General features: G+C 39.9%; 1 protein-coding gene across 1 annotated transcript in view; it reads right to left on the bottom strand.

Annotated features, from left to right (window-relative positions):
• Positions 1-13,155, bottom strand: part of LOC140721087 (NACHT, LRR and PYD domains-containing protein 3-like) — a 46,993-nt gene extending 33,838 nt beyond the window's left edge. Inside the window, exons 1-2 of the mRNA XM_073035953.1 lie at positions 13,142-13,155; positions 11,264-11,358 (exon numbers count right to left, since the gene is read on the bottom strand). Coding sequence (XP_072892054.1) covers positions 11,264-11,358; positions 13,142-13,155 — 109 coding nt within the window. The remainder of the gene's footprint in view (positions 1-11,263; positions 11,359-13,141) is intronic.
• Positions 13,156-15,654: the final 2,499 nt, after the last annotated feature.

Below are 15,654 nucleotides of genomic sequence, written 5' to 3'. Positions count from 1 at the left end.
AGTCACTAATATCCTTTTCTGTAGTGAACACTGAAGCGAAGTATTCATTAAGTACCTCTGCTAACTCTTCCAGTTCCATAAACACTTTTCCACTGTCACACTTGATTGGTCCTGTTCTCTCACGTCTTATCCTCTTGCTCCTCACATACTTGTAGAATAGCTTGGGATGTTCTTTAATCCTATCCGCCAAGGCCTTCTCATATCCCCTTCTGGCACTCCTAATTTCCTTCTTAAGCTCCTTCCTGCTAGCCATATAATCTTCTAGATGCCCATCATTAATTAGTTTTTTTTTAACCGTTAATAAGCTTTCATTTTCTTCTTGATTAGATTTTCAACATGGAGCCTGCACCCTAGAATCCTTTCCATGTCTCATTGGAAAATACCTCTGCAAAACTCCATGCAAATAGCCCCTGAACATTTGCCACATTTCTGCCGTACATTTCCCTGAGGACATCTGTTCCAATTTATGCTTTCAACTTCCTGCCTGATATCCTCATATTTCCCCTTACTCCAGTTAAATGCTTTCCTAACTTGTCAGTTCCTATCCCTCTCCAATGCTATGGTAAAGGAGATATTATTGTGATCACTACCTCCAAAATGCTCGCCCACTGAGAGACCTGACACCTGAACAGGTTCATTTCCCAATACTAGGTCACGTACAGCTTCTCCTCTTGTAGGTTTATTTGCATATTGTGTCAAGAAACCTGCCTGAACATACCTAAGAAATTCCACTCCATCTAAACCCCGCACTCTAGGGAGATGCCAATCAATATTTGGTAAGGTATAATCTCCCACCACAAAAACCCTGTTATTATTACTCCTTTCCAGAATCTGTCTCCCTATCTGCTCCTCGATGTCCCTGTCACGATTGGGTGGTCTATTAAAAAAACCTAGTAGAGTTATTGATCACTTCCTGTTTCTCACCTCTAGCAAAAAGACTCTGTGGACAATCCCTCCATGACATACCCCTTTTCTCCAGCCGTGACACTATCTCTGATCAAGTGCCACGCCCTCACCTTTTTTGCCTCCCTCCCTATCCTTTCTGAAACATCGGAAGCCTGGCAGTCGAAATAACCATTCTTGCTCCTGAGCCATCGAAGTCTCTGTAATGGACGCACATTATAATTCCATTTACTGATCCACGCTCTGAGCTCATCAGCTTTGTGCATAATACTCCTTGCATTAAAATAGACACATCTCAAATCAGCAGTCTGAGCGCGTCCCTTCTCTATCACCTGATTTTCGCACTGCCTACAAGTTTTCTCTATTTGAGAGCCAACAGCCTCTTCCTCCGTCTCTTCAGTTCGATTCCCATCCTCAGCCATTCCAGTTTAAACTCTCCCCAGTAGCTTTAGCAAACCTCCCCGCCAGGATATTGGTTTCTCAGCATTGAAGTGCAACCCGTCTTTTTTGTATAGTTCACGCCAGCCCCGAAAAAGGTCACAATGATCCAGAAATCTGAATCCCTGTCACCTGCTCCAATCCCTCAGCTACGCATTTATTGTTCACCTCTCTCTATTCCTATTCTCACTGTTGCGAGGCACAGGCAGTAATCCCCAGATTACTACCTTTGAGGTCCTGCTTCTCAGCTTCCTTCCTAACTCCCTGTAATCTGTTTCCTCCTCCCTTCTCTTACCTATGTCGTTGGTACCAATATGTACATTTCATTTTTAAATCTTTTTATTGATTTTCAAATAAAGAATATACAAATCACAGGAGGAGTTTAGCAAACAGATAATATAAAAGACATATAAACAGCAATAATAAAAACAGAAAGTATATAATTTCAAAATCAGATAGATAAAATATTATGCTGTTATATATACAATGGTCAAAAATACTACAACTCCTCATAGCAATCATAAAAAAATTGGAAATTATATTGATAGAAAAACGCTAACTAACCTGAAACCAAAAAAAAGAGAAAGAAAAAAAAGAAAGAAAAAGAAAGATTGGGCAGTCCAATTGAGAAGAAAATTTTAAAGAAAGAGAGAAGAAACATCCTTCCAGTCATCTCCGAACCTTCCTGGATAAGGATTTTCCTCAAAGAGAATAAAGAAAAATAAATCAATAAAAATTAATTAAACCATGTGAAAATACTGAATAAAGGGTCGCTAGACTTGTTCAAAATTAAAGGATATATCAAATATGCGGCTTATAATTTTCTCCAAGCTAAGACACGACATAATGGAGGAAAGACAATAAAAAACAGTAGGTGGGTTAGATTTTTTCCAGTGTAGCAAAATAGCTGTCCTAGCCAGTAAAGTTGAAAAAGCTATCACGTGTTGGGCCGAAGCAGAAACTTTGTTTGCTTGCTCTGGAATTATCCCAAAAATTGCTGTAAGTGGATTCGGTTGAATATCAACATCTATAACTTTGCATAATATTCCAAACACATCCCTCCAAAAATTATTGAAACTTACACATGACCAAAACATATGAGTTAAAGTAGCCATTTCTGCGTTTTATATTAGGAAAAATATGAGCCAATTTATCTTTGGACATATGGGCCCCTGTGTACTATCTTAAAACGATTTAAGATATGGCGTGCGCAGATAGATGAATCATTGACTAAATAATCAGTTTTACTCCATTGATTATCTGAAAGTGAATGCTGATGTTCTACTTCCCAGGTGCGTTGAACCCTAGCATTAGGCGACATGCAAGCATTCATTAACTGTTTATAAATGATAGCTTTTAATCGTTTTTGAAAAGGTTTAAACTGAAAACTACCATAAGCCAAATTTAAAGAGCAGGCCGAGAAGCAATTCGGTAAAAAAAAAAACACGTTAAAAATTCCTAACCTGTAAATATCTGAAAAAATGTGCATTAGAGATATCATATTCATCTATTAACTGTGAAAAAGACATTAAAGGTTTGTAAAAACAGATCTAAAACAGTTTTTATTCCCTTAATTTTCTATGTTAAAAAAGCCTTATCCAAAGTTGATGGTTTAAAAAAGAAAATTGAATAAATATTACCAGAAAGTAGAAAATCATTTAGTTCAAAAAGTCTACGAAATTGAAACAAAATTTTTAACGTATGTTTGACAATAGGGTTGAAAGCTTGTCTACCTATTCTGGCGAGCGAAAACGGAGGAGGAGCTCCTAATAAAGAAGCTAACGAAAACCCCATTACTGAATTTTCCTCCAGCTGTAACCATGAAGGGCGAACTTGGTCGTCTATATCATAAATCCACACAGTAATATAACAAATATTAATTGCCCTATAATAAAATCTAAAGTTTGGTAAAGCCATGCCTCCATCTTTTTTTGATTTTTGCAATAAAAGTTTATTCACGCTAGAGCTTTTATTATTCCAAACATAAGACAAAAGCAGAGAATCTATTTTAAGAAAAAAATGTTTTTGGAACAAAAGAGGAAACTGCTTGAAATATATACATAAATTTCGGTAGAATAACCACTTTTGTAGCATTTATTCGACCTATCAATGACATCGGCACAGGTGACCATTTAGAAAGCGTCTGTTGAGTATATTCAACTAAAGGAAAGAAATTATACCTATATAGGTCCTTAACATTTTTAATAATTTTGATACGGTTAGTAAAATGGTTTTTGGCAATATTAAAATGTATTTGATCATAATAATCAGAATAATTATTAATAGGAAATAATTCATTTTTATGTAAATTAAGATTATATCCAGAAAAATACCAAATTCCATACATATAGGTAACATAAAAAATTGATTTCCTAGGATTTGAGATGTAAACTTGTAAATCATCCGCGTATAATGAAACCTTATGTAATTTATCCCCTCTCCTAATATCCTGCACAGAATTAGAATCCCTAAGAGCAATAGCAAGTGGTTTTAAAGCCAAATTAAATAATAAAGGACTAAGGGGACAACCCTGACGGGTACCTCTATATAATCTAAAATAAGGAAACGTTTGATTATTAGTTAGAACCGCAGCTACCGGGGCATAAAGCCTGGACCAAAATTAAACCTCTTCAAAACCTGAAATAGATAAGGCCACTCCACCGTATCAAAGGCTTTCTCTGCGTCCAAAGATACACTATATTCAGATTCTTTGGCTGAGGGGGAATAAATGATATTTAACAATCTTCGAATATTAGTATGTGAGTACCTATTTTTTATAAATCGTGTTTGATCGTTGGAGATAGCATTAGGCAAGATGTTCTGAAGCCTATTTGCTAGAATCTTAGAGAAAATTTTAAAATCTGCATTCAGTAAAGAAATAGGTCTGTAGGATATACATTCCAGTGGGTCTTTTCTTTTTTTTGGAATCAATGAAGTTAGTGCTTCATAAAAAGTTTTAGGAAGTTTCCCAGAGGACGTAGAGTCGGTAAACGTTTGATGAAGATGTGGTATAAGCATTTCATGAAAAGTCTTGTAAAATTCTACCATATAACCATCCGGTCCCGGAGCTTTACGTATTTGCATTGGGGATATAGCCTTGGCTATCTCCTCTTGTTTAATAGGTGCATCTAACATATCAGCATCTTGAATCGAAATCTGAGGTATGTTTAACATTTGCAAAATCTATTCATAGTAATAGTACTATCAGAGAGTTCAGATTTATAAAGATTAGAATAAAAGTCCATAAATATCTTGTTAATTTCATAACGATCTAAAGTTTCTGTTCAATCTGGTCGGAGAATTTTTAAAATCTGTCCTCTGAGCATCCCAGCCTTTAACTGACCCGTTAAAAGTTTGGCAGATTTTTCCCCATGTATATAAAATAAACTTTTAGTTTTAAAAAATTGCTGTTCAATGGGGAAGGTCAGGAGCAAATCATACTGTGATTGAAGTTCGACCCTTTCTTTATATAGGTCTTCAGTAGGTTTAACTGAATACACTTTATCTATCTGTTTAATCTTATTAATAAGCACTGACAATTCTGCTTTAGTTTTCTTTCTCAAGGCTGCTGAATATGAGATTATCTGTCCACTAAGAAAAGATTTCAAGGTGTCCCATATAACCAGATTTGACATTTCTTCAGTTGCATTAAATTCAAAAAATATAGAAATTTGCTCCTTAATAAAATTAACAAAAGCTGGATCCTGTAACAATACGGGGTTCAATCTCCACTGTGAGATTTTCAAAAATCTATCCGAAAGCTTAAGGATTAACTTTAAAGGCGCGTGATCTGAGAGCGCAATGATGTCATACGCACATTCAACAACGGAGTTTAACAGACAAGTATCTAAAAAAAAAATCAATTCGAGAATACTTGTGATGGACGTGTGAGAAAAAAGAGAAATCTTTATCATTGGGGTGCTTATATCTCCAAATATCGACAAGGCCATATACTAATAAAAAAGAGTTAATACAAGCTGCCGCTTTATTAGGAAGCGACAGATTGTTTGATGACCTGTCAATCGCCGGATTTAGGCGCAATTAAAGTCATCACCCATGATCAGCTTATATTCTTTGAGATTCAGTAACTCCGAAAAAAGTTTCTTAAAAAAAATCAGAATTATCTACATGAGGTGCGTATACACACACCAGAGCTACCTTTTGCTCGCATAATAAACCAGTAACAATTAAATATCTTCCATTCGAATCAGTAGTAGTATTAAAGTGTACAAAAGGGATTTTGGGACTAAGAAATATAGAAATGCCTCTTATTTTACTATCCGACAGCGAGTGAAATAGGGTCCTTTCCAAAAGCGGAAAAACCTGTCCTCATCCTGTTTTCATATTTGATTTTCTTGCGCAAAAATAATATCTGAATTAAGTGTTTGTAATTTCTTAAAAATCTTTTTACGCTTAATGGGGTGATTAACACCGTTCCAATTCCAAGATATTATATGGCTTTTATTAACATCCATGTTTAAAATTGAATTTAATATTATATAAAAGGAATGTTTCACAACTACAGATCAAACCCAAAGGCGCGAGTACAACCAGAAGGAGTGATGCATTTACGAAAGAGAAATCCATCAAAAGAACGGCCCAATCAAGAAAAGAACCTACTCTAATAGAACGCTGCCCCTCCCCCCACCCAAAAGATAGAGACTATAGAACCAATAGGCTGGTCCCATGCTGACTAATAACCCTTGAACCTGTTCTCCGTCTTGCAGCTCCGTATAGTAAAAATAAAGCAAAAATCCCACGGAAAATAGCCATAATGAAAGACACAAACAGAATTCAACTACTATAATGTTATGTCTAACATTAATAAAAGCAGAATCAACAACGGCCATCTTAGAATCATCAAAGTAGCTTAAACACATATTCAGAAAAAAGAATAAATCCGGCCGAATTATGTTACAAACAATATTCTTTCTCTCGAAGAAGAAAAATAAATGAGTATATATATAAATATTTAGATATATATATATGTATAACACAGACCTAAAACTATAAGCATTGAAACAAATAAAATAAATAAAAAGATCAATGCACAGCAGGTCCTTCAATGACCATTAAAGTACAATACTATAAATGTTCCCTACAAGACAGTTACATATGTACTAATTACTAATAAGGTAAAAAAAATCAACCACGTCCCATACCAGAGAATAAAAAGGTATAGAATGTACTTAACTCAGAAGCTCCATAAACAACTCATACAGCAAATACTTCAAAATTGCCTATTGAGTAATCGGAATAACTTTAATATTTTATTCGGTAGGCTTCACTTTAAGGTTTTTAATATATTCCCATCCCTCTTGAGGAGAGTAGATTCTCAATAATTGAGATTTTTCAGGAAAAATTATGAGTTTTGCTGGAAAGCGAAGGGAGGGATTTACATCTAATTTATACATTTCACTCATAACTTCTCGATATTTTTTTCTTTCGGCAAAAGTCTCGGGAGGATAATCTTCGACTATACGAATCTGTGTCGAATTAAACATCACATCCGCTTCTTTCTGGCTTCTTTAGTCGTATAATAATGCAAAGAAAGTACAACTACTCGAGGACGTAATTCGGCTGAACGGCGAGAAAATGGAATTCTGTGAGCTCTGTCGATTAAGTGGCGAGCTTCAAGAGTCTCATTGAAAAGTGAGTACAGGATATCTGAAAAGAATTTTAACAAATCGCCAGCTTCAGTATATTCAGGCAGTCCCAGAATACGCAGATTCCGCCGACGCCCTCTACTATTTCGATCAATCATTCTTTTCTTCGTTTTAGATAGTTCCGAGGTAATTTCATTGATTTTCTTTTCCATCGAAGATATCTTCATTCCTTGATCTTTAATAGTTTGCTTGAATAGATCATGCTCACTTTCAATTTGGGTTGCAATCTGCTGAAGTGTTTGAAATTGAGAGTCCAAGTTTTTCAAAGAATCTTGAATCGTAGAAAGAGCTTTTTCAAGCTACCCGTTTGAACTGGCCAGCTTATCAATTATAATATTAAGCGATCTGAATTCCGATTTCATATCTTGTATTGAAGAAAATATTCCTGCTCGTGTAACAGATTCCTTCGTTTTCTTGGTTGTTCCGTTTGTTCCATTTCAGAAAAAATCTTGCCGCTTCTCAGTTCAATACCAGAATCATCTTTTTCGGCCATTGTAATTAAGTCGTAAATCCTTCAGTAGAAGTAATAAATCATCAAAACTAAAAAGGATCTGTTAGTGGGATATAAAATATATTAAAAGAGAGAGAGCCGCTAGGAACGCGACTTAATCCATAAGCTACAAGATGGGAAATCGGTACCAATATGTACCGCGACCCCTGGTTGTTCTCCTTCCCACTTCAGAAATCGTAGACGCGATCAGAAACATCCCGGACCCAGGCACCTGGGAAGCAAACAACCATCCGCGTTTCTTTCCTGCCTCCACAGAATTGCCTGTCTGACTCCTAACTATAGAGCCCACTATCACTGCTGCCGTCCTCTTCCTTTCCCTGCCCTTTTAGGCCACAGGGCCAGACTCTGTGCCCGAGGCACAGCCACTGTTGCTTCCAGCACGTCGGTCGCCCCCAAACAGTACTCAAACAGGAGTACATATTGTTAAGGGTGACAGCCGCTGAGGTACTCTCTAGCCTCTGACTCTTACCCTTCCTTCTCCTGACTGTTACCCACTTGTCAGTCTCCCTGGGCCCCGGTGTAACTACCTGCCTATAGCACCGTTCTATCACCTCCTCACTCTCCCTGACTAGACGAAGGTCATCGAGCTGCATCTCCAGTTCCCTAACACGGTCCCTCAGGAGCTGCAGATCGACGCACCTGGCGCAGATGTGGCCAACCGGGAAGCTGAGAGTCTCCAGGTCTTCCCACATCTGACACCCAGCAAAGACCAACGGCCTCACACACATGCTTCCTGTCTCTAATTCTACACAGGCAGCCTACCTCTTCTCAACCCTTCATTGTTTAAGCCCCGGTGAACCAAAGCGTTCCTATTCTGTCTTCCTCTACTCCATCGCCTGCTCCTTCGTAGCCCGCTCTGTAAAGCCTTCTCGCTTTTAAACTCTCCTCGTTGTTCTCACTAGCTGACGTCCACGCGCTTGCGCATTCGTGCCCCAATTGAAAGCGGAAGTTGAACAAACGGATGACCAGACAATCTTAATGAAACAGTGCCTGGTGATACTGGGACTATCATTGTGACTATCTCCCACAAGCAAATATCACAAAGTTTCCAGTCACCTGTTTCAATCACAGACCAGCCACTGGATTACATACTGTCCAATCCGCTAGATCTGTTATTCCACTGTACAACACGCTGTCCCATCACTTGGGTTGAATACTGAGCATTGCCATAGAACCATAGAACACTACAGCGCAGTACAGGCCCTTCAGCCCTGCATATTGTGCCGACCAATGTAATCCTTAAAAGAAAAAGTACGAAACCCACACTACCCCATAACCCTCCATTTTTTTTTCAACCATGCGCCTGTCCAAGAGGCTCATAAGTACCCATAATGTTTTAGCCTCAGCCACCATCCCTGGCAAGTCATTCCAGGCACTGACAACCCTCTGTATATAAAAAAAGTACTCCTGACGTCTCCCCTAAACTTCCCTCCCTTAGTTTTGTACATATGCTCTCTGATATTTGCAATTGGTACCCTGGGAAACAGGTACTGATTATCCACCCTATCCATGCCTCTCATAATCTTGTAGGCCTCTATCAAGTCCCCTCTCATTCTTCTATGCTCCAAAGAGAAAAGTCCCAGCTCTGCTAACCTTGCTTCATATGACTTGTTCTCCAAACCAGGCAACATCCTGATGAATCTCCTCCGCACCCTCTCCATAACTTCCACATCCTTCCTATAATGAGGTGACCAGAATTAAACACAATATTCCAAGTGCGGTCTCACCAGAGATTTGTAGAGTTGCAACATGACCTATCTACTCTATACTCTTGAACTCAATACCCCGGTTAATGAAGCTTAGCATCCCATAGGCTTTCTTAACTACCCTATCAACCTGCGCAGCGACCTTGAGGGATGTATGGATTTGAACCCCAAGGTCTCTTTGTTCATCTGTACTCTTAACTAACTGACCGTTAATCCTTTCTTCTGGTTTGTCCTTCCAAAATGCATCAGCATATAATTATTCTGCCTGAAGGTCGGTGACTAGTGGTGCCTAGTCCTGGGACCCCTGCTAGTTGTGATTTTAATAAATGACCTGGATTTTGAGGCGGAAGGTTGATTGAGTAACTTTCCAGATGACACGAAAATTGGAGGAAGGATATGGAACTTTTTCTGCTTCTTCCTCAAGATAAGGACACATAGATCGTGCAACAGGAAGAACAGTGCCAACTTGTCCTGATTCCCCTTATAGCTCAATAGCTACACTCCAGGTAATGTCCTCCGGAATATTCTCTGTGCTTTTTTCCATCTTAATGACATCCTTCCTGTGTCCTGCCCATGTGTATAAACAGCTCCAGCAAATCGTGCATCTGTACTCTTGGCTGCCCCTGTTCTACAACACTTTCCAGGGCCCTAATATTCACTGTGCAACTCCTGCTCTGGTTTAACTTTACAAAGTGAATCTATTCCAGAATGCACTTTCCACGTTCGTCTCAGTCTCCTTGTAATCTTATATAACCCCTTTATACCACCGATTTTGATGTCATTTGTAAACTTACGAACGGTATTAACAACTTTATCTACCAAATCATTAAGATCAAAAAAACAAACAGTAGACCTTGTAGCCCATCCACACCACTAGCCTCAAGCCTGCAAATTTAATAGCACTCTGTTATTAACCCTCTGAATCCTTCCGCATAGGCAATTTCATATCCAGTTGGCTAGTTCGCCTGCAAGAAAATGAACCTCCATGTTATATATGATGACGTATATGAACTTTGATTAAACGAAAGTGCACTTTGAACTTCTAATTCTCCGAAGATTACTGGTAGCAAAGTGTGGCGTGGATAATTGGCATGTTTGTCTTCATTAGCTGCAGCACAGAATAAAATTGCAGCGTGGTCTTTTAACGTTTATAACCTGCTGATTGGGTCAGTATACTGGAGGGTTCTATTAGTACTGGGGATTGCAGACCGAATAGTTCAATTATAGGAGATTAGATCCGATGCACATGGTCTTATTCAGAGACTCGGCTCAGATTTAAATTATTAATTTCCCTCCATCTATGTTCACTGACCTGCTGAGTTCCTCCATCAGTTTGCGTGTTACCAGATCGAATTAGCCCCATGAAATGCCGTGAGATTCACTGTAATCCTACTCATCAATGACATTGGTCCAGATGTTTATCTCCTGCTATTTTACATTCCCTGTGCCCTGAGAGCTTTGATGCTCCTTAAAGGTCTTTTGAGAAACCCACGATCACCATTTCTCCATAGCCCAGATACTGATAATAAAACGCCGAAACAGAACACAAATTTAACTAGAATGAAGGGTCTCCTGATCAAAGCTGGCAATGTTCTCGGCTCGGCTACAGAAAACAGGGAGCACAAAATCTCTGAAATCCTAGAAATGCTCAAACCATTTTGCTCTGAATTTTATAAGTGAAAGTTGTAGTTGTCAGGGCCTGTCTAGACGTGAAGCAGAAACTGACCCTGGACTTTTACACAACGCACAAGCCCGATGTTGCATTCCTGTGTTTCACTCACATCCACCTGATTCAGGAGTCTCTGCTCCTTTCACACAGCTGAAGCTTTGCATGATGACCGGAGTGATTCGACCATTGCCGGTGTCAGGTCCCTGCGCTGGAACTGATTAATTACTTAATGCAGCTTTACCAGTGGGATCAGTGACCATGCGTCATGAAACTTCTCTGTGCTCCGTTAGGGCCAGTGTAAGTTTCTTCATCTGAACTATTGTGCACCAACAGGACAGAATTTTATTCATAAAGATCCTAGTGAACATACCTGTAGTCATTCTGACTGTGATTGACGATTGCTGATTTTCGTCTTCCTTTTTCCACTGGTCCGGGTGCAAGAAAGCTCCACCTGCTGGTGATGCTCTGAATTACAAAAACAAGCTGAGTCAGACAGAGAACGATGACTTTGCAAATATGATAGTATCTCCATCCCCTGTATCAGTGCAGCAGTTGGCTTAGGGGCTAAACATTCCCCGTTATCATTAACTTCTACGCCATTTGTGAACGTCTGTCCAGTGATACCTGCGCCCTCTACCGATATGGTCATAGAGCAATAGAACACCAATATAGACCCTTCTGCGTAACGAGACAATGCCGACCACAGTACCCAGCAAGATGATCCCAATTTCCTGTGATGGGTCCATTTCCCTCCTTGCCTCTTCACTCCATTTTCATATTCCAGCTGCTTCTGGAATTATACAATTGTGCCTGTCTCATCCACCTCCTCTGGCTGCTCCCTCCAGAAGATCACCAGCCTCCACATGAAACCATTGCTGCTCGTGTTCATTTAGCAACCTATTTACCACTCCAGTGACCATTTAGATACACTATAAACTACGATAATCTTCACCGCGAGCTCCATCTCCTAATTTTGTGTCAGCTGCGATTTTACAGATCAAGCCTTCTGCATTCGCATCGAGATCATTGCTATAAATTAACACATATCTAAAGTCCAAACACGAGGAAATCTGCAGATGCTGGAAATTCAAACAACAACACACACACACAATGCTGGTGGAACACAGCAAGCCAGGCAGCATCTATAGGAGAAGCACTGTCGACGTTTCGGGCCAGTCCCTACTTTGAGACCTTGCGGCGCACACTAGTTACGAGACTTCATTCAGAGGAGAAACCTTCTGCAGCCACACTTTGTTTGCTCCCTTGAAGGCTAATTTTGAATCCAGCTACATTGATCTCTTTGGATCTTATGGAATTTTATCTTCCAGACCGAGCTGTCATGTGGCACCTTGTCAAAGGCTTTGCAGAAGTCCAATGTACAACATCCACACCCCTACCCTCATTGACACTGATCTTCAAAAACCTTAAAAGGTATTATTTTTAAAAAACAACAACTTTCCATGCACAATGCCCTGGTACTCATGATCAGACGCTGTCGATCCAAAAGTTGGTATATATTCTGTGCGTAACTTGCACATATTGTGGAAAATTATCTCTGGCATCTCCCCTACACTTTTCTCCACTCACCAATAAAAAGCCATGATGGAAACAATTAATAATATTTTGCTTCTCAAAATGTACAAAATTCCTGTCCGCGAGTATCCTTTCGAAGGTTTTGCCCACAGCAGATGTAACATTCACTGGTCTATAATCCCAAGGATTATCCTTTTTACCTTTATTGACTTACGGAACATTTTCTATACTCCAATCCGGTGTTACTACGCCTATGGCCGGAAAGGGCATAAAGGTCAGTGTCAATGCTCCTGTAAACTCCTCCCTCACTTCCCGTAGTAACGTGGTGTATATTGGAAGCTCCATCGACAGCTCTTTCTTAACATTGCCGTGTTCCTACATTAATGTCTCAATCACAGCCCATCTACTTGGTAATTCTGAAACAAGTAATTCATTAAGAACCTCACCATTCACCTCATCCTCCAGACACGGTTTCAGCTTTGCTCCTGAGTAGTCCTACTCTCAAACTATTCATCCTTCTGTTCTTCACTCGTGTAAAACGCCTTGGGGATTTCCTTTATCCTCCTTGCCAAGGATTTCTCAAGTCCCATTCGACTTCTAAATCCTTCTTAAGATCCTTCCTGACTAACTTAAAATTCTCTGGTGCCTTTGCTGAATATTCTTTTCCTAACCCTGAATAATGCTTAATTTTTCCTCTTGCCTAAATGTTCCTTACCTCTTGTGAACCATGATTTGTTTATCTGAACATCATTTCCATGACTGCTGGGCAAATCTATCCAGAACCCTATAAAAGTGTCCCTGAAACCACCTCCTCAAATCAGATGTGCATTTCTCTGAGAAACATTTTCCCAATTTACGCTCCCATGTTGCTAACAATACCGTCATAATTGTCCATCCACTAATTAAATACTATCCCGTATCGGCTGCTACTATAATTGACCATGATAAAAGTTGGGGTGTTGTAGTCACTATCTCAAAAACGTAACTCATCGAGACTTCTGTCACTTGACCAGCTTCATTGCCTCATTCCAGATGCAGTATGGCAACTCCTCCAGTTAGCCCATCCACATACTAGGTCAAGAATTCTTCCTGGACACACAACGCATTCTGTCCCATTGACACATTTTGGAACAAGGAGGTGGGATCAACGTCAGGAAAGTTGAGTTCAACAATGATAACAACGCTGTTGCATTTGTACCTTTCCCAAAACTGTCAGGTTATCTGCTCTCATTATCCTAGAAGCTTTGGGGGCAGGACTATATAATGCTCCAGTATGACTGGCCCTTCCTGCTACTGACCTTCACCCAAACAGAGTCTGTAGACGGTCCCTCCATGATGTCCTCCGTTCCTGTACCGTGATACCATCGCTGATTAGTCATAACGATTGTCCCCATTTGACCTCCCTCTATATGCATTCGGAAACAACTACACTTTGCAACAAATAGCCAATTCTGTTACAATTCTGTCATTGTAACAGTCAAGTCTGTGTGACGGTGTTAACACGTACCATCCATGTACTGAACCATGTTCTAAGTTACTCTTATTCTTAATACATACCGTATTAAAGTTAACACATTTCAACCAACCCAACTGCTACATGATGCCTGCCCAGAGTTAATCCTTCCAAAGCCTCTCTGAACATCGCACCTACCTTTATATCAACCGATCCATCATCTGACCCAATACTCTGGTTCCCATCCCGCAATAACTGAGTTTAAACCGACCCCGGCAGCTCCAGCTGACCTAGCTGCAATCATTGCAAGTACAGGGATAAGCCACGCCTTTGGTACAGGGTCAATTTGGAACATAACTTTATTTCAATACCGCTTAATTAGCGGTTCAATCGTTCTTACAACTTATTTAGTAGAAAAGTACTTGATGACTCCAGGGTATGTAAATTATTGGTTGGCATTTGCTAGTTAGGTCTGAATGAAAGGTGATGATAGGACATTTGACTTCAAATGAGTTTGTTGCTAGCAGAGGCCTGTACAACTCTACACTGGAGGGCAAGAGTATCATTGCAGGTTTCAATAGCCAAAGGAATCAGTGATATGTTACTGTAATTCATGACAGTTCCAATTTTTGGGCGATCACTACAGAGCGAAGCACTTGGGGCATCTTACAAAGTGAGGGAATTGTCAACGCATTTTGAGATGATCGTGACGTAACAGAACCAAGAATGGAGGTATGGGATCCGAAGGGGCATTGCTCTGTGGATCCAGAATTGGCTTGCCCACAGTAGGCAAAGAGTGGTTGCAGACTATTCTTATTCTCCATGGAGGGTAGAAATGCTACCCCGGGACAAGTGGGCGATTTAACAACCATAACATTTCCGCCGATAGTCCCTGTTCTTACCTGGGGCTGGACTCCTGAGTCAGCTCTCGGCGAATCCGAGCATCTGAATGTTATGTCCCTAACAGTAAGTGAACACACGCTGAGCAATGTCCAGTTGATAACACGCTCATAAACATGAACTTCAGTCTATTCAGCATGTAACGCCACGCCTTGTTCCACAACGCTTGTGTTAAACCACATGAAACCTTATTTTACATGAATGAGTCACTCTTAAAAGTGGTCTAAGTTAGAATTAATACTACAGCGCAAGCGATGCAGTAATTTCCTCTCTAGAATATTTGATCCGCTCCAGAGAGGAATCACAACCCGCATCCTGGTTCGGTTCTTTTGGTGTCGTCGGCTTTAATTTATTGTTCACCTTAGGACTAGTTTATTGTCAGATTATAAACCCCAGAGACAGCTCAGGGCAAAGATCGCTGTGGGTTTATTGCACAGAGACAGCAGAAGGAAGGGCGCAGTCAACGGTTGTAAAATATTCTGCATTTGGAGCCATTTATTTTTCGTTTCCTTTTGAAAACTGGGCATTCTGTAAGTGTGCCCCGGCTGCCTGAAGGAGGTACTTCAATGTCAGCCTGTTTATAAAGACCCACTTTAACAGAAGTCCGCAGTTGGACCATTAGAACAATTGGACGATTGTGGAGGAACTGTGCCGAGATAACAATCTTCCAGAGATAACAACCGGTCAAATTCAAAAGCAAGATAAGAACACTCTTCCCCTTCAGTTTATTACTCACTTACTGGAAACAAGTTACCATGTCTCTGTAGAATCACATAAAATTATGATCTTTTCCCGCTGGCGAACTTGCCTGGCATCGCACTTATTTTACTAGGACATCTCCCGTTCCTCGGCTGAGATCGATAGAAAAATCACCA

Source organism: Hemitrygon akajei, unplaced genomic scaffold, assembly GCF_048418815.1.
Source record: "Hemitrygon akajei unplaced genomic scaffold, sHemAka1.3 Scf000050, whole genome shotgun sequence".
Lineage (NCBI taxonomy): Eukaryota > Metazoa > Chordata > Chondrichthyes > Myliobatiformes > Dasyatidae > Hemitrygon > Hemitrygon akajei.
Note: the sequence above shows the minus strand (reverse complement) of the source record. Positions and strands in the feature narration are given on the sequence as shown.